The following is a 25,450-nucleotide window of genomic DNA, read 5'->3' on the forward strand; positions in this document are numbered from 1 at the left end:
GACCTGAGCCGAAGGCAGGGGCTTAACCCACTGAGCCACCCAGGTGCCCCTGATTCATCTTGTTTCAATTAGGTTTTTAATTTTAATTTAATTTTAATTTAATTTTAATTTTTCAATTTTTTGATAAGTTTCAGAAAAGCATATGTCATAAGTTTATAGCTCTATGATTTATTATAAAGTAAACATCTCTGTAATCACAACCTAGGTCAAGAAATAGAATGTTATCGGCAACCCCCAAGCTTCTCTCATACTCCTTTCCAATCATCACTTCCTTTCACCCTCCCAGAGATGACCACCATGCTGACTTCTAAAATCATAGAGTAGTTTTGGCTGTTTTTAAACTTTATATAAGTGAAATTATATAGTATGTGTTCTTTTGCTTAATATTATATTTTATAATATTAGTAATATTTTTAAAAGATTTTATTTATTTATTTGACAGAGATCACAAGTAGGCGGGGGGGGGTGGTAAGCAGGCTCCCCGCTGAGCAGAGAGCCTGATGCGGGGCTCGATCCCAGGACCCTGAGTTCATGACCTCAGCCGAAGGCAGAGGCTTAACCCACCCAGGTGCCCTGAATATTAATAATATTAATAATATTATGAGACTAATCTTTTTTTTTTAATTTTTGAAGATTTTATTTATTTATTTATTTGAGAGAGAGAGATTGAGGGAACAAGTGGGAGATGGGAGAAGGGTCAGAGGGAGAACCAAACTCCCTATGGAGCAGGGAACCCAATACAGGACTCGATCCCAGGACCCTGGTATCATGACCTGAGCTGAAGGTAGATACTTAACCTGCTGAGTCACCCAGGTGCCCAATCTGTGTTTTTCCATGCAGAAATAGTTCAGTCATTCTCATTGCTGTTGATTCTAATGTAGGATGAACACATTTTCAGTTTGGAACTGTTGTGAGTAATACTGACTGATACGAACATTTCTAACATTTCTGTACGTGACTTTTGGTGTGCATACATTTCTGTGGCATATATATGTCTAGAAGTAGAAAAATTGGTCATGGATATGCATATATTCAATTTTACCAATAATGCTATATCATTTTCCAGATTTGTTGTTCCAGTTTATACTTGTTTTAGCAGTGTATGAGAATGCCAGTTGCTTTATATTCAGTTATGTGGTTTGATTAAAATATCACTCTATAGTATTTGAAAAATCTTGTGTTCTTTTTTAAGAACCTCCAAAGATGAATTGATGGGTAGGTATTTCTACCTAGTAAAACATAAATGAGTACGTCTGTTGTGCCTGTTGGATTATGGCATATTCAAACAAAACATAGTTTTTTGTTTTCAAAGTTTTCAAATAAGAGATCTTTTCTCTATCCTTGAAAATGTTTGGTTTTGGGGGGCACCTGGGTGGCTCAGTGGTTAAGCCTCTTTCTTCGGCTCAGGTCATGGTCTCAGGGTCCTGGGATCGAGTCCCACATCGGGCTCTCTGCTCTGCGGGGAGCCTGCTTCCTCCTCTCTCTCTCTCTCTGCTTGCCTCTCTGCCCACTTGTGATCTCTCTCTGTCAAATAAATAAAATCTTTAAAAAAAAAAAAATGTTTGGTTTTGCAACACAGTGACTAGTACAGCATTTTAGGGAATATGGTTTGGAAAGAATGAAAAAAATAACATATCTATAACTTAAGAAATCTTAAAGGAGATAGGAAAAAATTTTCAGCAAAATGAATATGGTAACTATTAGGTGACATGTACATGGTACTTAGAAATAAGGCCCTGGGGAAGGAGGAGGAAAAGTATTATAAAGATGTATATCATTCCTGAGACGAATAGTGTTATATCAGAAATGGCCAAAGCTCGCAGGGCTACTAACAGGGTTATACATCATTATGTATATAGGGACCCAACAAATTGCTTTCCTGGTATGTTTTTGGTCAGAGACCTCAAGGAAGGCAATGAAATGCTATACGGTCTCATTTAGGTAGTGAGAAATTGAGTTTTATATCTTTATTTTATTCTAGTAGAAAGAAAAAATGTTTTTAATAATTTATAGTATTCCAGAAAAAAATGGAATTGAGTTTCTCAAGGATTTGAATGTGAAATCACATCTTAGAAGATGTATTGAGGAAGATGTGTCAACATTTGACTGAATTCGAAATGCTAAGTAAATGGATTTGATAGAAATGAAGTCACTGCATAAAACCTTATGTCTATTAAACTACTTTAAATGAATCAGAAAGGCAAGGAAAGCTATAAGAAAGAAAATCCCAAGATAGTGTAGTATCATAGAAACTGAGAGAATTTCTAGAAGGCAGAGGGTTACTTGAACTGAATTCAGGAAACATTTATACAGCTTTTGTGATAGGCCAAGCAGACTGGTAACTGGTACTGCAGGTGACTAAGTCATGGGCTTTGTTCTTTAAGCATTCAGTGCCTAAATGGTGTATGTATGATAGATGGGAGATGCATGGATGATTGGAGGCTTCATATAGAAGATGGCATTTTTGAGTTCAGCTTCTGTCACTTTTGTTAGTGATGGCAAGTGTTTCTTAGTGGTCAGATGCAGGTTGAGAGAACATTTGGATTTGCCTAGGAGCTTTAGTCACCTTTGGAAGTATAGTTTCAGTAATTTTATGGGAGCAGAAAGTGAAGTGCAAGAGGTTAACAAGCAAGTGAGTATTTGGAAAATGAAGACAGTAGATCACTTATTCTCAATATTTGTCACTGTATGGGAAGGATAGACATAAGGTGATTTTGTGTGTGCATTTTTGTTAAGGTAGGAGAGACCTACTGCCTAAAGTTAGAAGGGAAGCAGGTAATTGCAAGGGGATGATTAAAGATCCTAGACAGAGTTGGAATGTATGTGGGTGTAAGTTGCTTAAAAGCTAGATGGAATGGTATTAAGAAGCGAAAGATTTATCTTTGGAAAAAAGTCATGCTTCCTCTTCTGAGAACAGCTAGAAGAAAAAGGATAGAAGCAAAGAGAGAAACATGCTTCTGAAAAGGTGACTGGTGAGTTTCAACTGGAAAATCTCGGAAGAGTAAGTAAGAGGCAGAATTTTCCTGGGGTAAGATGGGGGAAGTTAGGATTGAAGGCTTGAGGAGATAGCCTAAAAGCATAGGGAAATGAATTTAAACACTTTCTAAGCAAAAACAAGGACCACCTTGTTTTAATACCATTCTTGTTTTAATACTGTGCCAGCCATATAACAAATATTGTAAATATGCAGAAATGTTAATTAAATTGGGCTGAGGTCTGGAGGTCACATTACATTGGTATTGTTAATAGAATATGGTGGGTTGAGTGAATTGAAAATGGTCACAAGGATATTGAAGCAATAGAGATTATTAGCAAAAGAAATGGAGGAGGTCTGGAGAAGCTTACTAGTCATGGGAGAGTTTGAATGACTCTTGGGAAATCAGAAATGAGATGACAGGTGTGAGAGGAAAAGCTGCATTTATTAAGTGCTTTCTATGTTTTAGGAACTTTGAATGTATTTCTAAACTGTATATATTTCTAAACCATTCAAAAACCCTGCAAGTTAGGTGGTGGTAATCCACCTGGGTCTCAATTTTTAGTGTATTTCAAACTTTGGAAAATTGTGCATTTAAATCAATTTCCTGTTTTGTTTTGTTCTGTTTTTTTAAAGATTTTATTTATTTGAGAGAGAGACAGTGAGAGAGAGCATGAGCGAGGAGAAGGTCAGAGGGAGAAGCAGACTCCCCATGGAGCTGGGAGCCCGATGCGGGATTCGATCCCGGGACTCCGGGATCATGACCTGAGCCGAAGGCAGTCGTCCAACCAACTGAGCCACCCAGGCGTCCCTCAATTTCCTGTTTTTAACATTAATTGAAATTTATTTGGTTATATAATATATATTTATACTTAATTTGGTTAGGGGTATGATTGATGTTCAGGACTGCTTCAGGTAGACAACTTGACCTGACTCATTAGCAACTGGGAAACTTAAAATCTGTTTTCAGCATCAGCCCAAAATTAGTTACCCTCAGTCGTCTTTTACCAAGAGTAGACATGAGATTATGTTTTAAAGATTTCCCTTTCTGTGAGATGCAAAGCAAGACTAAATTAAGTGTGAATGCCAACAAAGTAAGTAATTGAATTTAGGAAATCACTATCTGCAAAGGGAGATGTTAATATAAACATTAAATGAGTGCTATTTGGTTTTCAGGTCTTTTAAAGCAAGGAGTTTGTTTGTTTGTTTGTTTGTTTATTTTTTAAGATTTTATTGTAAGTAATCTCTACACCCAATGTGGGGCTCATACTTACAACCCTGGATCAAGACTTGAGTGCTCTACCAACTGAGTCAGCCAGGCACCCCTGAATCCTTTGTTTTTTGAAAATCCTACTGTGAAATAATCCACATAAAGCACTGTGTAAATGGTTTTCAATCTGCGCTCTTTGGAGCACTGGGTAATCTTTAGCCACTGGAAGGAAGAGAGGGCTTTAGGCCTCACCTTCACCCATTTCCTCACCAATAAAAGATTTCTCCCTGAATATTCAGCTTTTATAGATCTTACAGATTGAGATTTTGAGTAGGATTTTCTCTCTCTCTCTCTCTCTCCTTTTTTTTAAGACTTATTTATTTGACAGAAACACAGCAAGAGAGGGAGAAGCAGGCTTCCCGCTGAGCAGGGAGCCCAATGTAGGGTTTGATCCCAGGACACTGGGATCATGACCCAAGCCAAAGGCAGACGCTTAACAAACCACCCAGGGATCCCTCGAGTAGAGGCTGTGCCATTTTACATTACTAATAGCAATGTATGAGATTGCCAATCTTTCCACATCCTTTCAAGCACTTGTAATTTTTCATTTTAAAAATAATATTCTTAATAGTTGTGAAGTGATATCTCATTGTGATTTTGATTTGCATTGTTCTAATGACTGACATTGAGTATTTGTTTTGAGTATTTGAGTATCTGTTTATTGGCCATTCCTGTATCTTCTTTGGATAAATGTGCAGTGAAGTCCTTTGTCCATTTTTAATTAAGTTGGTTTGTTTATAGTAGTGAGTTTATAGGAGTTTTTTTATTAATTCTAGATATTAAACTTTTATCAGATACATTATTTGCATATATTTTGTCCCATTCTGTGGGTTATCTTTTTACTCTCTTGATAGTATTCTTTGGTGCACAAGTTTTTAATTTTTTTGAAGCCCAATTTATCTGTTTTTTTTTCTTTTGTTACCTGTGTTTTTGATGTTGTGTTTAAGAAACCATTGCCGATCCAAAATCATGAAGATTTGCCCGTATGTTTTCTTCTAATAGTGTTACAGTTTTAGCTCTCAAATTTAGATCTTTGATATATTTCTATTGATTTTTTTTTTTTATGGTATAAGGTAAGAGCTCAGCTTTATTCTTTTGCAGGTGGCTATCTAGTTTTCCCAACATCAGCTGTAGAAGACAGTTTTTTTTCCCCACTGAATGTTCTTGGCGCCCTTGTCAAAAATTAATTGACTACGTGAGGGTTTATTTCTGGGCTTTCTGTTCTGTTGGTCTCCTTAGGCCAATAACACTTTGTTTTGATTACTGTAGTTTTGTAGTAAGTTTTGAAAGTGGGGAGTGTGGGTATTCCAACTTTGTTCTTTTTCAAGATTGTTTTGGCTATTCATGATCCCTTGGAATTCCATATGAATTTAAAGATGAGTTTTTCTATATATGCAAAAAATCATTGGGATTTTAATAGGAATTGCATTGAACGTGTAGATTGCTTTGAGCAGTATTGTCTTAACAATATTAAGTCTTTCGATGCATGTATACAGGATGTCTTTCCATTGATTTAGATCTACTTTAGTTCCTTTCAGTACTGTTTTTTGTTTTTTTTTAAAGATTTTATTTATTTATTTGACAGAGAGAGATCGCAAGTAGGGGGGGGAGGGGAAACAGGCTCCCTGCTGAGCAGAGAGCTGGATACAGGGCTCTATCCCAGGACCCTGAGATCATGACCTAGCCAGAGACAGAGGCTTAACCCACTGAGCTACCCAGACGCCCCTCAGCACTGTTTTGTCTTCAAAATGATCTAGTTTTCAGTGTATACATCTTACATGTGCTTCATCAAATTTATTCCTATTTATTTATTTATTTATTTTTGAGATTTTATTTATTTATTTATTTATTTGAGAGAGAGTGAATGAGAGAGAGCATGAGAGGGGAGAAGCAGACTCCCCATGGAGCTGGGAGCCGGATGCGGGACTTGATCCTGGGATTCCAGGATCATGACCTGAGCCAAAAACAGTCGCTTAACCAACAGAGCCACCCAGGTGCCCAATTTTTATTATTTTTAATGCTATTGTAAATGGAATTGTTTTTTTAATTTCCTTTCCGGAATGTTGATTTGCTGTCTTAAAGAAATGCAACTGATTTTTCTGCATGGATTTGTATCCTAGAATTTTGTTGAATTTGTTTATTAGCTTTAGCAGTTTACATGCATGCGTGCATGTGTTATTTACAGTTTTCTGCATATAAAATCATGTTATCTGTGAACAAGATAATTATACTTCTTCCTTTCTAATTTAGATGCCCTTTATTTTTCCTTTCTTGCCTATTTTCTCTGGCTGGATTTTTCAGTACTATATTGGATAGAAGCAGTGAAGGTGGGAATCCTTGGCTTGTTCCTGATCTTGGGACAAAAGCTTTCATTCTCTTACCATTGAGTTTGATGTTAGCTCTAAGTTGTTCATACATGGCCTTTCTTTTCCTATTTTAGTCAGTATTCTAATCATAAAAGGGTTTGGAAGGGCGTTAGATTTTGTCAAATGCTTTTTTTGCATCAACTGATATGTGTTTTTACCTTTATTAATACAGTATATTACATTGATTGGCTTTTGTATGTTAATTACCTTTACATGCCTAGGATAATTCCCACTTGTTCATATAATATACTCTATGTGCACATATATGTTTATGTATAATATGCTGCTGGATTTGGTCTGCTAGTATTTTGTTGACAATTTCTGCATCTGTATTCATAAGAGATATTAGTCTTTAGTGTCTTGTTGTGTTTCTTGGTTTGGGGTTTTTTCCCTTGTAATATCTTTGGCTTCATTATCAGGGTAATGTTAGCTTCACAAAATGAGTTATAGAGTACTTCTGATTTTTCACTTTTGTGGAAGAATTTGAGAGGCATTGGTGTCAATTCTTTAAATATTTGGTAGACTTCACCATGAAAACTATCTGGTCCTGGGCTTTTCTTTGTTGGGTGGTTTTTGATGACAGATTCAATCTTACTTGTCTTAGGTCTATTTATATTTTCTACTTATTTTCTTATCAATTTTGGTAGCTTATGTGACATACAGTTTGTCAGTTTCATCTAGGTTTATCCAATTTGTTGGTGCAGTTCATATTATTCTTATAATAGTATTCTTCTATTGAAAAGACTTACTGTGGGTACCTGGGTGCTCAGTGGGTTAAACCTCTGCCTTCGGCTCAGGTCATGATCTCAGGGTCCTGGGATTGAGCTCCTACATCAGGCTCTCTGCTCAGCAGGGAGCCTGCTTTTCCCTCTCTCTCTCTCTCTGCCTGCTTCTCTGCCTTCTTGTGATCTCTGTCTGTCAAATAAATAAAGAAAATCTTTAAAAAAAAAAAAGGACTTACTATGCTTATATAAAAAGAGCTTATAAGGTCCTTATATAGACTTGCAAAGTCTATATTGTAAAGTAAAAGTTTATATATATATATATATTTTTTTTTTTAAGATTTTTAAATTTTATTTATTTAGGTGTTTTGGTCACTGTCATTGAGAGAGTTGCTATTTGCTATCTTAAAGAGTTTATAACCACCAGTGATAAGAATTTTACGACAGTAAGAATGTTAGTCAAGCCAGAAAAGAAATTTTAAACCGTGAAATAGCTCCCTTTTGCTTCTAGGATAAAGTCCAGGTTTCTTAACATGGCTACTTTAAAGCCTTGGATATCTGACCTCTGCCTGCTTTGGCATCTCTGGCTAGTAGTATGCTCTGGCCACACTAGGGTATTGAGTAGTCCCTGAAATGCTATGTCCTCCCTCACCTCTGGGCATTTCTTGTAGTGTTCTCACTGTGCTCTTACCAGTTTTAGGAATAATGCAAGAGAGTGATGGGATTATAAAAGACTTGTTTCCTATCCTAATAGGGATTACCGCTTTCTTTATTTAGTGCTTTCTAATTCCCCTTTGAGGCAGACAGGACTGTAGTTAATAGTTTGCGTTGCTATTTTTTTTTTCCAGATGAAAACAAATCGTATGTGATCTTCTCAAAGTCCTACAGTTAGAAGGTAGAAGAGCCAGGACTCAGGTCTATGTTTTGTTTTGTTTTTATTTAAGTATCCTGTTCTTTCTAATTCCTATGCAGACATTTACTGATTTAGCAAAAATTTATTGTGTGCCTGCTATGCCAGACAACATACTAAGGAAACAAAGAGGACAACGGTGTTCCTTTCTTTTCCCAAGGCTATACAGCCTAGTGGAGAGAAAAGAAAAATATAATACATTATTATAATGGAGTGTTATTTGTGGTATGGATAGGTTACAAGACAGACAGTTGAGTCAGAAGAAGCCTTCTATAGGAGGTGAATCCAAAACTGAATTTTCCCCAAGTATAAATTTGAAATAGCTATAGGTAGCTCATAAACAAAGTAAAAAGTAATGTAGCACAAATTTAATACTGTGCAGAAATCCGGAAGGGATGACTAATAGAAAACTGAATAATTTGGTAGGACTCAGTGCTGCTCATATTAAATGGGATGAAACTCTTTAATGTGTTGAGCTTACTGGGAAGCCTAATTCATTTAGTAGAAATATACTGAGGGATTTATTTGGAAAATATAGAGATGTCTTGAAGAAAAAGCAACTATTAGACATTCAGGAAGTCAGTTTACCTCTGAAGTAAGTTTATATATATATTAGACACACATATAATATATATATAAATCCTGTTTGGGAACACAGTCAATGATGTTATTTTTACTCTGAAGGCCCAGTTCAAATGTTGCCTCATCTCTATGCCTTTATCCATCTTTTCCAGAAATAATTAATTGCCACCTAATATAACACTGTGCCATGTATGCATCTCTGCTCGTTTATGTGTTTTCTTCCCCTCTGGATTATGAACTTTGGGAAGGCTTGAGTTCTGTCCCATTGATGTGCAGTCCTCATGTCACTGGCATCAGCAAATGTAGAAACGAAGATCGAGAAGTAATTTTATTTTGATTCTAAATACTTGTCTCAACCTTAAAAGAATTCTGTCCTCCAAATATTTTATTTTACTGTACTGGATTGAGAAGGTCCCTACAGCAGTGCTCCAGCTTACATTTTTGCCTTTACTTTCTACTCTTCTCCGTTTGCATGCCCACTGCAGTTCTCATCCCTTCCTCCCTTGCTGCCGTTTCTCTATTCCTGAAGCTTTTCCTGAATAACTTGCTAAGTATGCTCTCTTCTCTTTATAAATTATCTTATCGATGAGCTTGTACCTCTCTTAGACAACAATTACCATGTTTGATTCAATATATGATGTGCTTTTCTTGTGCATTACCCCCTGCCTCCTGCATTTAGATTCTGAACTTCCTGAGGGCAGAAACTTCAGAGTTTCTGCAGCGTTGCTTTGGATATAATGGATAGCCCATAAGTATTTGCTTAATGAAATAGCAAGTTAAAATTAGATTGACGTGATATTTTCATCAAGTTAGAAAATGCTACCTTTACAGAATGAATTACAACAATAGATCTTCAAGTGGAACTTACATGAGCATTGTGTCATTTGTAGAATAAACTGTTCAAATCAGAAAACATGGTTTATGAGATTTTATAAACTTTTTTTGGTAACTTTCCTTTAGTCTCTTACTTTTTTTTTTTTTTTAAGATTTTATTTATTTATTTGAGAGGGAGAGAGAACACAGAGTGAGAGGAAGAAGCAGACTCTCCGCTGGGTAGACAGCCCGATATGGGACTCCATCCTAAGATCCTGGCACCATGACCTGAGCCCAGGGCAGACGCTTAACCAAGTGAGCCACCCAGGCACCCAATCTCTATTTTTATAACTAAAGTCAACTATTTACAAATATCTTTTCACATATGGAATGTGTATCTTCATAATATAGTGTTGGTATCTATATTCATTTTCTTAATCATTAGATGTTCCTCTTATGTACTGACTTTTAGCAAAGCACAAGTAACATGTATTGATAATCTTCTATTCACATGTCAAAATTCCCCTTCAGAGATCAATTATTACTCATCTTTCAAGTGTCTGAAGTTCTTTATCAATTAATGTTTATTAGATGATAAAATAGCAAAATTATTTTCTTTTTTTTTTTATTTTTATTTTTTTTTCTTTTTTTTTTTTTAAAGATTTTATTTATTTATTTGACAGAGAGAGAGAGAGAGAGAGATCCCAAGCAGGCAGAGAGGCAGGAAGAGAGAGAGGCAGAAGCAGGCTTCCTGCTGAGAGAGATCCCGATGCGGGGCTCAATCCCAGAACCCTGAGATCATGACCTGGGCTGAAGGCAGAGGCTTAACCCACTGAGCCACCCAGGTGCCCCGCAAAACTATTTTCTTAATTAAAATTTTTACTTCTCCCATATTTTAGGTAAGCCTCAGGTTCCATAAATGTAGAAAACATTCTGCTTCAGCACAATCTATCGTCATGTACAAAAATTCAAGGACTATACCAGTTCTTTCCTATATGGACTATTACTGCTCTGATATATCATATATTTATTTCCAAAGCAGACTCCTAAGAATTATTGAATGTGTTTTGAGAATTAATGTATAAGAGGCGCCTGGGTGGCTCAGTCGTTAAGCATCTGCCTTTGGCTCGGATCGTGATCTCAGGGTCCTGGGATCAAGCCCCACATCGGGCTCCCTGCTCTGTGGGGAGCCTGCTTCTAGCTCTGCCACTCCCCCTGCTTGTGTTCCCTCTCTCACTGTGTCTCTCTCTCCCTGTCAAATAAATAAAATCTTTTAAAAAAATAAAATGTATAAGCATTCTGTATAAATTCAGAATGTTTTATATTTTTGTTTAAGTTTACTATTAATAGCAGAAGGTAGAAATATATACAATAATGTGATATCCTTCCAATAATTTATTTTCAGCATTCAATTGGGCTGTAGATTTTTATAGTTGTGGGTTCTGAACTCTTGAAGTAATACATTCTAATTATTCAAAAAATTACTTTAATCATTCTACGATGCTTATATTTTCCACTTTTAACATCTCTAAAATCTTGGGGTGGTGCTTGGGTGGCTTAGTCAGGTAAGCGTCTGACTCTTGGTTTCAGCTCAGGTTGTGATCTCAGGGTTATGAGATTGAGCCCTGTGTTGGGTTCTACACTCAGTGTGGAGTCTGCTTGAGATTCTCTCCCTCTCTCTCGCCTCTCCTTCCACTCGCTCTCTTTCCCTCTCAAATAAATAAATAAATCTTAAAAAAAAAAATCTCTGAAATTGGGATGTGTCTCAGTACCCATGTGCCAGTTGGGGGTCATGGAGTACTTACCTGTATGTACACACACTTAGTCATAGTTGTTTATATTGCCATCACCAGTTGGGCTATGTACATTAGTACTACACATGCGTTATTTAAAATGTTCTTTTTTGGGGGCACCTGGGTGGCTCAGTGGGTTGAAGCCTCTGCCTTCAGCTCAGGTCATGATCCCAAGGTCCTGGGATTGAGCCCTGCATCGGGCTCTCTGCTCAGCAGAGAGCCTGCTTCCCTTCCTCTCTCCGCCTGCCTCTTTGCCTGCTTGTGATCTCTGTCTGTCAAATAAATAAATAAAATCTTTAAAAATAAATAAATAAATAATAAAAATAAAATGTCTTTTTTTTTTTTTTTTTTTTTGCAAGTAGGCTCCACGCCCAGTGCAGAGCCCAACAGAGGGTTTGAACTCACAACCATGAGATCAACCTGAGCCGAGATCAAGAGTAGGGCACCGAACCAACTGAGCCACCCTGGTGCCCCTAAAATGTCCTTAAAAAATATACTATTTCCCCGTATTTAACCAAAATGTTATTGATTATGTAGAGAGGCACAGAAACAGAGTAGCAGAGCATAAATTTAATATTAGTAAAGCAAATACTTGTTGTCGAAGAAATGACAGCAATTCACATTTACTTACAGAGCAGTAATCAAGTATTTTATGGACCAAGCAGACTATCCTAAGGCAGAAGAAATTATCAGATTCTTTTGAATAAGACTAAGTCTAAAATCCTTTAAAATGGTATAGTGCCATAGTGTAATTGGCAGCATTTTCTTTTCTTTTTCCTTTTTTTTTTTTTTTTAACATTATCTCAACTAATGATGTACCTCATACTTGATGACATACTGGATTTGGTAACTTTCATTGTATTTCTTTTTTTGTGTTCCTCTTGATAAATAATCATACAACCATATAAAATCATAAAACATTGCTTTCCTGATTAATAACTTAGGTGTACATAGATGTTCCCCAGTCTGGAGTCTGAAGCAGAAACTAATAAGATACGTTCCAGAGAAGTGATTTAACCTACCTTCTATTTTGCCAATGGCCTTGTTCAGTTCAGACCACATAGCCTTTCATCTGCTCTGTCTCACAATTATAAAATCTGGAAAAATAACTTTTTCCATATTTTTCTTCTTCCAAAATCATATATTTGTTAAAGAGCTTAGGTACATACCATTGTGATTAATAATAAGGCAGTTTCCAATTAAAATTAACGTAGAATTGGGACCCCTGGGTGGCTCAGTTGGTTAAGCCGCTACCTTCAGCTCAGGTCATGATCCCAGGGTCCTGGGATCGAGTCCCACTCGGATTCCTTGCTCAGTGGGAAGCCTGCTTCTCTCTCTGTCTCTGCCTGCCACTCTGCCTGCTTTTACGCTCTGTCTCTGACAAATAAAGTCTTTTTTAAAAAATTAACATAGAATTTTTCAAAAGTATTTCCTTTTTTTTTTTTTTAAATATTTATTTATTTGACAGAGAGAGAGAGAGATCACAAGTAGGCAGAGAGGCAGGCAGAGAGAGAGGGGGAAGCAGGCTCCCTGCTGAGCAGAGAGCCCCATGCGGGGCTCGATCCCAGGACCCTGAGATCATGACCTGAGCCGAAGGCAGAGGCTTAACCACCAAGCCACCCATGCGCCCCTCAAAAGTATTTCTACATTAAAATAGTGAGCATTTTCTTTAAGAAATTTCTGTTTTCTAATATGGACCTCCCAAAATAGAAGTTCTGGAAAAGTTTCTTAGGACTTTGCTAATATTTAATTAAACTAATATGTAGAGCAGCAGGAACCTTCATTTGTGGTTCTCTCGGCAAGTAGAGCACAGCCATAAATTACCTTTCTTAAAAATGTTTGGAGAGCTACAAATCTGGAACAAAATTAGCCAGTCATTTCATATTAATGAATAACCTATTAGATCCTTTCCACACATAAATAGCATGTATGTGTGTGTATATGTACATATATTCATGTAAATGTAGTCATTTTTGCTCTTCAGACTGTCATAAGACTAATTCATTGCTTAGCTCAAGCTACTGTTTATTTTTGCCTCAGCTTGATTGTCACCACACATTTATTTACACAGTTTAGTAAATAAGCAATATTCCAAATGACTTAATGAGGGCAGGAGAGAGATTTAGGGACAGAGTAATGAATATAACCATTAACAGAAAGATTCTTGCTTTTGCTACATGAATATCTAAATCAGTTGGCTGTTAGGAAGGCTGATCTCATAGCTCATAGATGAGCCATGAACCATGGTAGCAGTATGTGGAAACATCCCAGCCATCCCCTGTCTGCATTGTCTGTCAACTGACCAGATGCTTAACTCGTCTCATTTGGCCCAGTTTAACATGATCTCATGCAATTGTTGTTCTTTTGTTTTTTTTTTTTTAATTAATTAATTAATTTATTTATTTAAGAGGGAGAGAGAGAGAGAATCTGAAGCAGACTGCACACTGAGCGCAGAGTCCAACACTGGGCTCAATCCAACGACTGCAAGATTGTGACCTGAGCTGAAACCAAGAGTCAGTTGCCCAACCAACTGAGCCACCCAGGCACCGCATACAATTGTTCTTATTCATGTATTTCTGCATATACTGTATGAAACAAGAAGATTCATCTGCTCAAGAGGTCTAGAGCAAAATATCACAACACACTAATCTGAGAAAATCTGGTATCAGCTATCTTAACAAGCTGTTACTTTGAAGTGTAATACGTATATATTTTAAACATGCCATAGCTGCTGGGGAGTGATGGTCATTTCGTGGTAGAGGAGAGAGTCTGACATACCATTCTTAGGTTTACATTCTTTCATCAAAATATATGAACTTCAGCAGCACCTGGGTAGCTCAGTCAGTTGAGCATCCGACTCTTGATCTCAGCTTAGGTCTTGATCTCACAGTTGAGTTCCAGCCCCACGTTGGGCTCCATGCTAACTATGGAGCCTACTTTAAAAAATATGTGTATATATGTATGTACGTGTGTAAACATATATATATGAACTTAAAATTGAAGTACTATGCATTATTACTTTCAAATGCATACAATCATGTCCCATGCACCAGCATTTTTGTCCTTGTATGGAATATCAATGAGCTTTTGGCAATTTTTAATCATTCTACCAAAAAATACTGTACACCAAGATTGTATGTTTTTTATACCATATATAAACTTTGTAGAACTTTAATGAATTCTTATCATTAAACTTGAATTGTTTTTCTTATTTTCCTAGGATTCTGACACTTCATGACATGTCATTATCTAGAGCAATAATGAACATTGACCTGTTTCGGATTAGTTGATGACCTTTGGCAATGATCCAATAATATCCACTACACAGAAGCTGAATATACTTCATTTGGAGTGAATAGCCCGGATTGTCACTGGATTTTTCAAGATGACAGATCCAATGATGGACTTTTTTGATGATGCCAATCTTTTTGGTGAGACCTTAGAAGGTTTGTCAGATGATGCATTTGTTCAACCAGGACCTGTTTCACTAGTTGATGAATTGAACTTAGGCGCAGAATTTGAGCCTTTGCACATAGACTCACTGAACCATGTTCAAGGTACTCCAACACATCAGAAGATAACTGATTATGAGCAGTTAAATCAGTTTGACTCAATGAAATTTCACCAAGTCAATCAGCCTTTTGGTAGCCCAGCTGAACATGTGTTATCTCCACACTCTCAGTTTAATTGTTCTCCGATCCACCCCCAAAACCAGCCCAATGGTTTGTTTCCAGATGTAGCAGATGGCAGTCCAATGTGGGGCCATCAGACAGCTACCAGCATTTCCAATCAAAATGGGTCTCCTTTTCACCAACAAGGACATTCTCACTCTATGCATCAAAATAAAAGCTTTGTGGTACACCATGACTTTGCCTTATTTCAGGCCAGTGAACAACAAACACAGTGCACTTCACTACGCTCACAACAAAACAGAAATAATCTTAACCCAGGGCAGAATTCTCTCAGCCAGTCTAAAAATTTTATGGATGTTCATGTTTCTGGTCCGCACAGAGTCAGTGTTAACCACCCTTCACAAATCCCTAATGCATCTACGTCGCAACAGTCTCTTTCAATGCAGCAATTTTCCCAAACGTCAAATCCTTCAGTTCACTTCCTCAAGTGTAGCAATCATCAAGAAGGGAATTTCAATGGACCTTCTCCAAATATGACTTCTTGTTCTGTCAGTAATTCACAGCAGTTTTCTTCACATTATTCCTTTTCCAGTAATCATGTCTCACCAAACAGTCTTCTGCAGGCCTCTGCAGTGCTTGCACCTAATCACACAAATCAGACTTTATCCGATTTTACTGGAAGTAACTCCTTTTCACCTCATAGGGGAATCAAGCAAGAATCCACTCAGCATATGCTAAATCCCAATACATCGTTGAATTCAAATAATTTCCAAATGTTGCATTCATCACATCCTCAGGGTAATTATAGCAATTCAAAATTATCTCCTGTGCACATGAACTTCCCAGATCCTGTTGACTCAGGAACTCAAATGGGCCATTTCAATGATCACGTAGAAACTAATGGCTTTTCATCTTTAGAAGAGAATTTACTTCATCAAGTGGAGTCTCAGACTGAGCCGTTTACAGGACTTGACCCAGAAGACCTCCTACACGAGGGTCTCCTTCCCCAGTTTGATGAGGCCGCATTTGGACAAGATCATTCAAGTCATGTTTTAGATCATGACCTTGAACGGCAGTTTACTTCACATCTTGTAACTCGGCCTTCGGATATGACTCAAACACAGCTGCATGGCCAGGCTCGGAGTTGGCACTCTTCGCTTTCCAATCATCAACATTTACATGACAGAAATCACCTATATTTACAGCGACAGGTATGTGGCTCTTTTATTTTGGTGAGTTGGGATAGGATGGGCTTTTTTTTTTTCTCTTTTTTTGAGTTAATTTTATGTGAGACATATCCAGGATTTTTCAAACTTAGGCATATTTTGACATAGTTTCTATCGCTTTAACAGTCTTATATTTGAAAGTGATTTTTTGATGTGTTCAAAGCAATACATTAACTTCTATATTTAGAAAATGATAAGGTTTTAGGACCTTTTTTGTAACTTTGAATTATAAATGCCTTTAACAGAATGATTTATTACCAAAAATGAAAACTTAACCATAATTAAAAGGTATAATAGACTGGGAACATTTTGTCACAAATGTAATGAACATAGTGTTAATATTCCTATAAAAAGCTCATATAAATTGATAAGCAAACTTTTAGAACTTCACTTTAACTAAATAAAGCAGAAGAGCTGGAATTCACAAAAGGGTAAGTTGAATTAGTAAACAGAACACTCAGAATAATATGCAACTTTAATAATTCAATTTGCAGCCTGGTTTTATTTTTATGTATTAGAAAAAAATTTTTGGTTAATGCTGACACATTTATGGTGACATTGGAACTTATATAGCTTTTGTTAATTGACACAAATATTTTGGGAAAGAGTTTGATAGTAAATTTGATTATAAAAATACTTTATCACAATAACCCAAACACAGGAAAAGTAATATACCCAAGGATATTTTTGTTACACTATCTCTACAGGACAAGTGGAAGCATCATAGTTTATTATCATAGAGTATTAGATGGACTATTACAGGCATTAAAAAGTTTGAAGACTAACACTGACAATATGTTAGTGATGGGAGAAAACCATAATTCAAAATTAAGATCACAGTAAAGCGGTTAAGAGTATAAGCTCAGGTACCAAACTACCTGGATTAGAACCTTGGCTACTGTTACTTACTACTGTGTGACTTTTAGCTAGTTAAGAGAATTTCATTCTGTCTCATTTGCCTTTTCTTCTAAGAGCGGAGTACTAACAGGATCTACTTAATAGGTCTCTGATAAAAATTAAAAGGGTTGTAATATGTGAAGATACTGAGAACTGTGCCTAGCATATAGTAAGCACTTAATGTTTTTATAATTTTTTTCATAGCAGTATGAAAATACACATGGAAAAAAATATTGAAAGGAGATAGATTGTTTTAGGGTAGTACAATTATACTTTCCTTTGTTTTCTATAGTTACAGCCATGTTACTCTGTTGTTTCTATAATAAAAATATATTTAATGTAATATTTTATCACTTACCTGAAATCTTGTCGAATTAAGGATTCCTAAAATGCTTCAGTACCTTGGTTACCTGTGAGATCTGGTGGACAGTGTAATATATCACAGTACTTGAAATTAAACGTTTAGGGACCATTTATTCATCTCAAAGCCTTGAAATGTTTGAAGAAGATAAACTCTTTATCTTTTCCTTTAGTTTGATTTTATTTCTGCTTCCAATGGTATTTTCAGTACATTTTTTGAAATGTCTGGATAGATTTTAAGATCGTTAAAAGGCACTCACTCTTAAACCTTCCCTCCTCTTTTGTGGCCTGAATAGAATATTATGATTTTGCTCCCTCTACTGGAAGAGGATCAAGCATCTTCTTTAGAAGGACCCTGGGAAAAACCTCTACTTCTTGAACCTTAAGTCATCTATCCTCTTAATATGAAGTTTTCTGACTAGTTGGGACTAGTCATTTTGTGTAGCATATACTTGAAGGAGTGAAGCCTGAAATTTATTTATTTTATACTTTTGTTTTGCTAGGTCCTTGTCATCATTGTAGTTTTTCTTTAATTCATGTTTTCCTGAACATGTTCCACTGGCTTTGAAAGAAGTTATAGATTTGGAGTGAATAAAGGATAATTTTAAATAACTAAAGTAGTTCCCAATGCTAGCATGTAGATGGTATAATCTGAGAGAAGTTTTTTTCAGAACCATCCTAAGCAACCTTTCATAAATCATCTTACTCTACTGATAAATTCATAAGGCTTTATTTAAACGTACTTACCTTTTTGTTTCAGAGTTTGTTTTGTTTTGCTAACTTCTTGTTCTTTATGTTGAAAAACAGATCAAGGGCAGTTGGTTTGGGATAATTTTTTTTTTTTTAAGATTTTATTTATTTATTTGACAGACAGAGATCACAAGTAGGCAGAGAGGCAGGCAGAGAGAATGGAGGAAGCAGGCTCCCCGCTGAGCAGAGAGCCCTATGCGGGGCTCGATCCCAAGACCCTGGGATCATGACCTGAGCCGAAGGCAGAGGCTTTAACCCACTGAGCCGAAGGCAAAGGCTTTAACCCACTGAGCCACCCAGGCGCCCCGGTTTAGGATAATTTTTTGACTTATTGAAAAGCTATTCTTAAGTTTCCTAGAATTTCTTAGTGTTAAGAATGATATTTGGGAGTTGTTGATTGTGGGGGTGAAGAGGAGGGATGGATTTGGTAAAGAAGGTAAAGGATTATTATGATTGAGTTGTATGGATTGTATGTAGGTTTTATATGTACTGAATTATAGGTCACATATCCTACATATGTGAAATTCGTATGATTTGGTATGTGTAATATGTCATAAATTTTGACAGAGCTTTACAAGTTTATTTTGCCTGTGTAATTTTTGGCATATTCTGGATGGTTATGTTTATTACATAGCAAAAATGTCATTTTTTTTTTTAAGATTTTATTTATTTATTTGACAGAGATCACAAGTAGACAGAGAGGCAGGCAGAGAGAGAGGAGGAAGCAGGCTCCCCGCCGAGCAGAGAGCCCGATGTGGGGCTCAGTCCCAGGACCCTGGGATCACGATCCGAGCCGAAGGCAGAGGCTTTAACCCACTGAGTCAACCAGGCGCCCCCAAAAAATGTCATATTAATAAGGAGTTTTATCATGGTCTTTCCCCAGATTCTGTGGAAATAAATTTTTTAAAAGATTTTTTTTAACTGTCTGTCTTAATTGCAGTAATTTCATTTCAGACTAAATTAGCATTGCTAAATATGTATAGATGTTAAGAGATTAAAAAATAATAAAGTGGCATAATTTTTGGTATATCAAAATTTAAAAATGAGATACATTTTATATAGCCAAAACAAGATATTCTTTAACCCAATGTGTGAAAATTCACGATGGCACTCTATTCAGAATTCCAGAAAGCTTCAGTGAGAATGTTGAATATGTAAAGAATACTTCTAAGCCTTGCTTTTACTTATTTCCCAACTGAGATGTGGTGGTTTTGGTTATAATTTCAGATGTCTTAAAGTACGTACTCTGTGTCAGTCCTTAAAAACAGTGAATATTGCTGAGAACATTTCTTGTATAATTGGCTCTAGAATTTTACCACTAAATGAGAGAAAAGAGGGGTGCCTGGGTGGCTCAGTGGGTTAAAGCCTCTGCCTTCGGCCCAGGTCATGATCCCAGGGTCCTGAGATCGAGCCCCACATCGGGCTCTCTTCTCAGTGGTGAGCCTGCTTCCCCCTCCTCTCTCTCGGCCTGCCTCTCTGCCTACTTGTGATCTCTGTCAAATAAATAAATAAAATCTTAAAAAAAAAAAAAAAGAGGAAGGAAAAAAAGGTAGGAAGCTAGCAAGTGTTCCTAAATGTAAGTGCTCACGAAACAGTACAGAAAATACTAGCCTTATTTTCATGTGTAATTTTTAGAGCAAAGGAATTTTGAGAAAAAAAATACCATAAACTTTTCATTGCTCCCTTGTGACAAACACTTTCTCCTATTTTATAACACAAAATCTTGCATTTTTGTCTTGTTTGTGAAGTAGAAATCACATAGAGGATTATGTGATCTCTCAATGTTTATAAATTCAACTTACTATAAAATTTTGATAGCAGAGAAAAATATGTGGGATAGCTGAGATAGCAATCAAAACAAAAAATAGAATTTTAGGATAGACATAATGACACATAATTCCTTGTTGGCTTTGTACTCTGATGAATTCATCACTTTCTTTAGTATCTTGAATTTTTATTTCATTTTCTTCCTGAACATAGGGAATTTGTATTACTTACAAGCTTTTAAAGAAAGTAGAGAAAGACAGGTTTGAACAACCTATGTAAGACACATTTTAAAACAATGGATCGTTGTCTGATAAAAAATTTAATATGTGGTTATTAAAAAATTGGATCGTATAGAAAACAAACCAAAACAAAAATAAGTTGTAATAGCACTAGCACTGTTGACATTTTCTGTAGGAGTTTCTAGTGAGATCTGTTTTCTGTCTCATCCCTGTCCTCCACCAACATATTTCTGCATTTTTAAGAAATAAAGTTGGAATCATTATAGTTCATGCTTTTTGGCAAATGGCTTTTTTAACCTTCCAGTTAATATGTTGCAGACATCTTTCATGTCATTACCTATTTTTCTGAAAATGATTTCGAATGCCTGAATAGTTTACCATTGTAAAGTTGCTAAAGTACCATGTAAAAAATAAGGTTGTTTTTGAGACCTGGAAAAATCTGAATCAAGTTTAATTAAAATATCTTTTTATTTTTCTTGCATGTATTACCATAATAATCCAATTTAAAGTAGGTGCACAGCAATAGCAAATTATAATGACTAACACATAGAGCACTTACTTTGTGCCAAGACTATTCTAAATACTTAATATTAACACATTGATCCCTCACAACAGTCCTTTTATTTGGTTATAGTTCTTTCCTTGAATTTCCATGGGAGGAGACTGAGGTGCAGAGGACTTAAGTAGTATACTTCAAGTCATACAGCCAACGTGGGGATAGCCGATGGCCAAGACAAGATTCAAACCAAGTTTGATTACATTATATGTGGTTGTAACCACTTTCACTTTCCTTCAAAGTGTGTTAATACATTGTAATATATAGTAATAATATACTAAATGGTCTTTCCCAACTCCCTCCTCCTTTCAAAAATCTATCCTACTGATGAGGCAAAAACTTGCTTTAAAATCTCTAAGTGGAAAAGAGCATACATCTCATGTTTTCTGGCTGTATCAGCAATCGTTTGTCCATTACAGAGGTAAAAACAACCCCGAAGCAAAGAGAAGTAAAGCAGAATAGCTGTTGCTTCCAAAAGTGTTGAGATATTTTTTATAAAATTGTGTATAAGATGATAACAAATGTCCTGAAGGTAAACCTGATCATTATCTTTAAGTGTTTGAAGAAACTTAGAGGTCAGAAATAGGCCTACCAAGTGAGTCACAGAAAAGCAGATTATCGTGGGATATTAAGGAAGAAGTTTGAAATGAATGTCTTTTCATGAAAGCTTAAATAGAATGGTCTAGATCAGTTACAGAAGTCCTATAGTGAGTGTAAGATGGATTAAGTTAGTAGGTTCTTTACAACTCTTAAGACTGGTTGTAATTTTGGGTTTCATTGCAGGACATAATCATTCCTGTTGCCTATTTAGTTCCTGAGTGGTGTTACAAATAATGAAGAAAGGTAAAGAAATATGACAAGTTCTCTGCTATTCAGCAATGTCAGGGATTTATTACAGATGAGTTAAGTTTCCAGATAGTTCAATTGTATTCTTTAAAGCATGAAATTCTTTAATTATACAGCTCCCCCTCTGGCCCACAGAGGGCGATGGTGATGGTGGTAGAATGCTTGACTGGGAAAGATGAAGAGAAATGGTCTTATGGGGAGGTCTTGTGTAATGGTAAGAGTGTGTAATGGTGTAATGGTAAGAATCCCCACTTAAAAATTTATTGGAACACATTAGATATGTGAAAATTATCTTAAGTAGAAACAGCTGATTTTGTGTATAAGTAAAGTTGTTTTTAAGAAGAGAGAAGGGAGGCACCTGGGTGGCTCAGTGGGTTAATCCTCTGCCTTCGGCTCAGGTCATGATCTCAAGGTCCTGGGATCGAGCCCCGCATTGGGCTCTCTGCTCGGCAGGGAGCCTGCTTCCCCCTCTCTTTCTGTCTGCCTCTCTGACTACCTGTGACCTCTCTCTCTCTTTCTCTCTCAAATAAATAAAAATAAAAGAGAGAGAGAAGGGGCACATAGGTGGCTTAGTTTGGTTAAGCGTCAGACTCTTAATTTTGGCTCAGGTCATGATATCTGGGTCACGGGATCAAACCCTTCTTGCAGTCAGCACTGAGTCCGCTGGAGATTCCCTCTCTCTCTGCCCCGTCCCCCATTTGCATGCTCGCTCTCTCTCCCTAAGATAAACAAATAAATGGAATCTTTAAAAAGAGAGGAAACTCTATGTAAAACTAAACTATGTAAAACTAAAGCAAGGGATTCGCTGTACGTTGCTCATATTCATTGAACTCAGAGGATCTCGAGCTCTTTACTAGGTTGTTTTTTTTTCTCCCAGTGATAACTTTTTTGAAGTCAAAAAAGCAACAGATGTATGAACAATTTAAAAACTTGTCACTCTGGGGCGCCTGGGTGGCTCAGTGGGTTAAGCCGCTGCCTTCGGCTCGGGTCGTGGTCTCAGGGTACTGGGATCGAGCCCCGAATTGGGCTCTCTGCTCAGCGGGGAGCCTGCTTCCTCCTCTCTCTCTGCCTGCCTCTCTGCCTGCTTGTGATCTCTCTCTGTCAAATAAATAAATAAAAATCTTTAAAAAAAAAAAAAAACAACTTGTCACTCTACTTGTGCTCTAGACAAAAAGAGAAAAAAACTAAGGAATTTTTAGGCTGTCTCCTTGAACTAATTAAAAATCTTATAAAATACATCCCTCAATTTATCCGAGTTTACTTAAATCTTTATGCATTTGGCATGGTATTGCTTATAAGAAGCTTCACAATTCTTAGTTGTATACCAGAAACACAAAAGAGAAATTCTGTACAGGAATTTCCCATGTAGTTGCGCTTTTTCCCCTCCTCAGTTAAAGTAGTCTAGTTCTGGTTTTAACATTTCTGTCATGTCCTCAGGATTAAAATATTCTTTTTGAATGGGGAAATTTGTATAATATTAGCTAGTTCTAGAATACAATCTTAATTATTAAAACATATACTCTAAATTGTAGAAAATCGAGCTCTGCACCGCCTGTCAAGAATCAGAGTAACAGAAACTCCAGTTCTTAGCAGTAGCTTTAAGGCTGTTGACCTCTCACATGCATACTTAAGGGTGAGAGGTGAACGGGAAGTGAATTCCAGGGGTGGGGAAGAGGCAGGCAGCAGTTGGTGAGAAATTTGTGGATTAGTGCAGTATGTGAAGAGCATGAGATCCAAGCCAAACTTCAAAGTAGGTCTAACGAAATTTTGTTGTATTTAATTTTATTGATGAGGTGCACTCCCAACTATCTTAGACTACTCAGTCATTTACTTCTTACTAATGTCTGAAATGGAGAACAATGCATTAGGGCTCCTGAGCCATTAAATTTTATACCTGTTATGATAACATAAATACAGAGTTGTTTAGGATACTTCAGTATGGGTGATCAGGTTTCTTGATTTGGGTATTTGGGCTGAGATTATTTTAAATTAAGGAAATATTTTAATACAATGCTTTGTGAGTAATATATGAAGAGTTAGTAAGTACGTAGCTGGGAAGCTTGGACTGCAGTTGGAGTTAAGTAAGATCTGGTAATTCGCTGTGCTCGACTATGCAAATACTACCTTGCACGTTTATTATGCAAGAATACCTTGTGAATTACAAAAGAAGAGCAATCTTTAAAGCAGTGTTTTTCCTACAGGTTTTCTTTTCAGGTTTGTGTACCTGAGAGCAGTGCAAGTTTACATTGACCATTTCATGAAATCATAGGATTTGGGAGCTGGACAAGATTTTACTCTATTCTCAAACACACAAAAAGGCAGTAACAGTATTAGAGAAGTCATAACGTGCTTGCTAACTAGTTAGCAGATTCCTTTCGTAGTTTAAACTCTACAGTTTTTTAAGAGTGATCTGAAATGAGAGTGATACCATGCTATGGTCAGACATTAATTTTACATTTACTGTGTTGTATTATAAAGCTTAGTTATCTCCAAGTTGAGAAATATGGTATGGTTTAGGGGTTTTTTTGTTTGTTTTGTGTAGGTAGCTTTTAATGTGTCATAAGTTTTTAACTATATCTTTATAGTTAGGTTTAAAAAATGTACCCTTACTGTTATTTGTCAAATGTAGGTGTAAATTATATATACTGAATTTTATGTAACATCTGTGTTTTGGAAATGTTGCATTTTTAGTGCTTTTATTTGTTCAGACTTTACTGTATGTCTCCCAGGTGTATGAGATTATGCAGACCATGAGGTTGTGAAAATGAATATGGTCCTTTGCCTTTGAAGAGCTCCCATTGAAAATTGCATCATACTTTCCCATTGATCTATATTATAATTTCAGAGCTGTTTTCTTTTCATTTCTGATTCAGTTTTGTTGGACAGTGGTTTCTAGTACTTTCCCTTAGCCCTCCAGCTAAGTGACTTGGAATGAGTGATTTCCAAACAAAAAATTAATTTCCTTGACCTATCCTGGTTAAAGGAAGTGTTGTAGTTTCTAGGTTAGCTCCTTGTCCCATGACATTTTAGCAATCTATCATTATTTGATTCTTCATATACATATAATAATATATGTGCATATAATATACAACTGTCTGAGTCTAATTGCTTTTGTGAATGGCAAAGCCAAGAAAGCAGGCCCTTTTCTTTTGAGCTTCTAATCTACTTAAATTTATTACAAACTATTGCTAAAGTCTTACAAAACTGTGCTATGTTTTCAACTTGGAGCCCTGTTTTTTGTTTTTTGTTTTTTTGTTTGTCTTTAAAAAAGACATAACTAGTTACCAAGAGATATATTATACTTATAAGATGATATTACTAGATAAATATCCTATGGCTTTTTTTTTTTTCCTAAATACCTCAGGTGAAAGTGAGACTTAGAAGTAATTTTTAAAAAACTACTATGGTAATCATTAAGAGTATGATTACAATGAGTTTTGGAACACTGAAAAAAAAATTAAATTTTAAAAAAAGATCCAATATCAATTAAAAAAAAAAAAAGAGGGGCACCTGGGTGGCTCAGTGGGTTAAGGCCTCTGCCTTCGGCTCAGGTCATGGTCCCAGGGTCCTGGGATCAAGCCCCGCATCGGGTTCTCTGCTCAGCGGGGAGCCTGCTTCCCTCTCTCTCTCTGCCTGCCTCTCTACCTACTTGTGTCTACTACTACTGTCTGTCCAATGGATAAATAAAATCTTAAAAAAAAAAAAGAGTATGGTTACAGATAGAAATAGTAATAACATTTGTATAGT

At 36.4% G+C, this 25,450-nt stretch overlaps 1 protein-coding gene across 3 annotated transcripts in view; it reads left to right on the forward strand.

Moving 5' to 3' along the window:
- Positions 1-14,815: 14,815 nt before the first annotated feature.
- The window catches only part of LOC111157319 (chromodomain helicase DNA binding protein 9), a 146,646-nt gene continuing 136,011 nt past the window's right edge, over positions 14,816-25,450 (forward strand). For all 3 annotated transcript variants that reach the window (XM_022518623.1, XM_022518624.1, XM_022518625.1), the window contains exon 1: positions 14,816-16,273. In XM_022518623.1, the coding sequence (XP_022374331.1) occupies positions 14,816-16,273 (1,458 nt within the window). The remainder of the gene's footprint in view (positions 16,274-25,450) is intronic.

The sequence above is a fragment of the Enhydra lutris genome, unplaced genomic scaffold, assembly GCF_002288905.1.
Source record: "Enhydra lutris kenyoni isolate GAN:26980312 unplaced genomic scaffold, ASM228890v2 scaffoldscaffold54, whole genome shotgun sequence".
In the NCBI taxonomy this organism is placed as follows: Eukaryota; Metazoa; Chordata; class Mammalia; order Carnivora; family Mustelidae; genus Enhydra; species Enhydra lutris.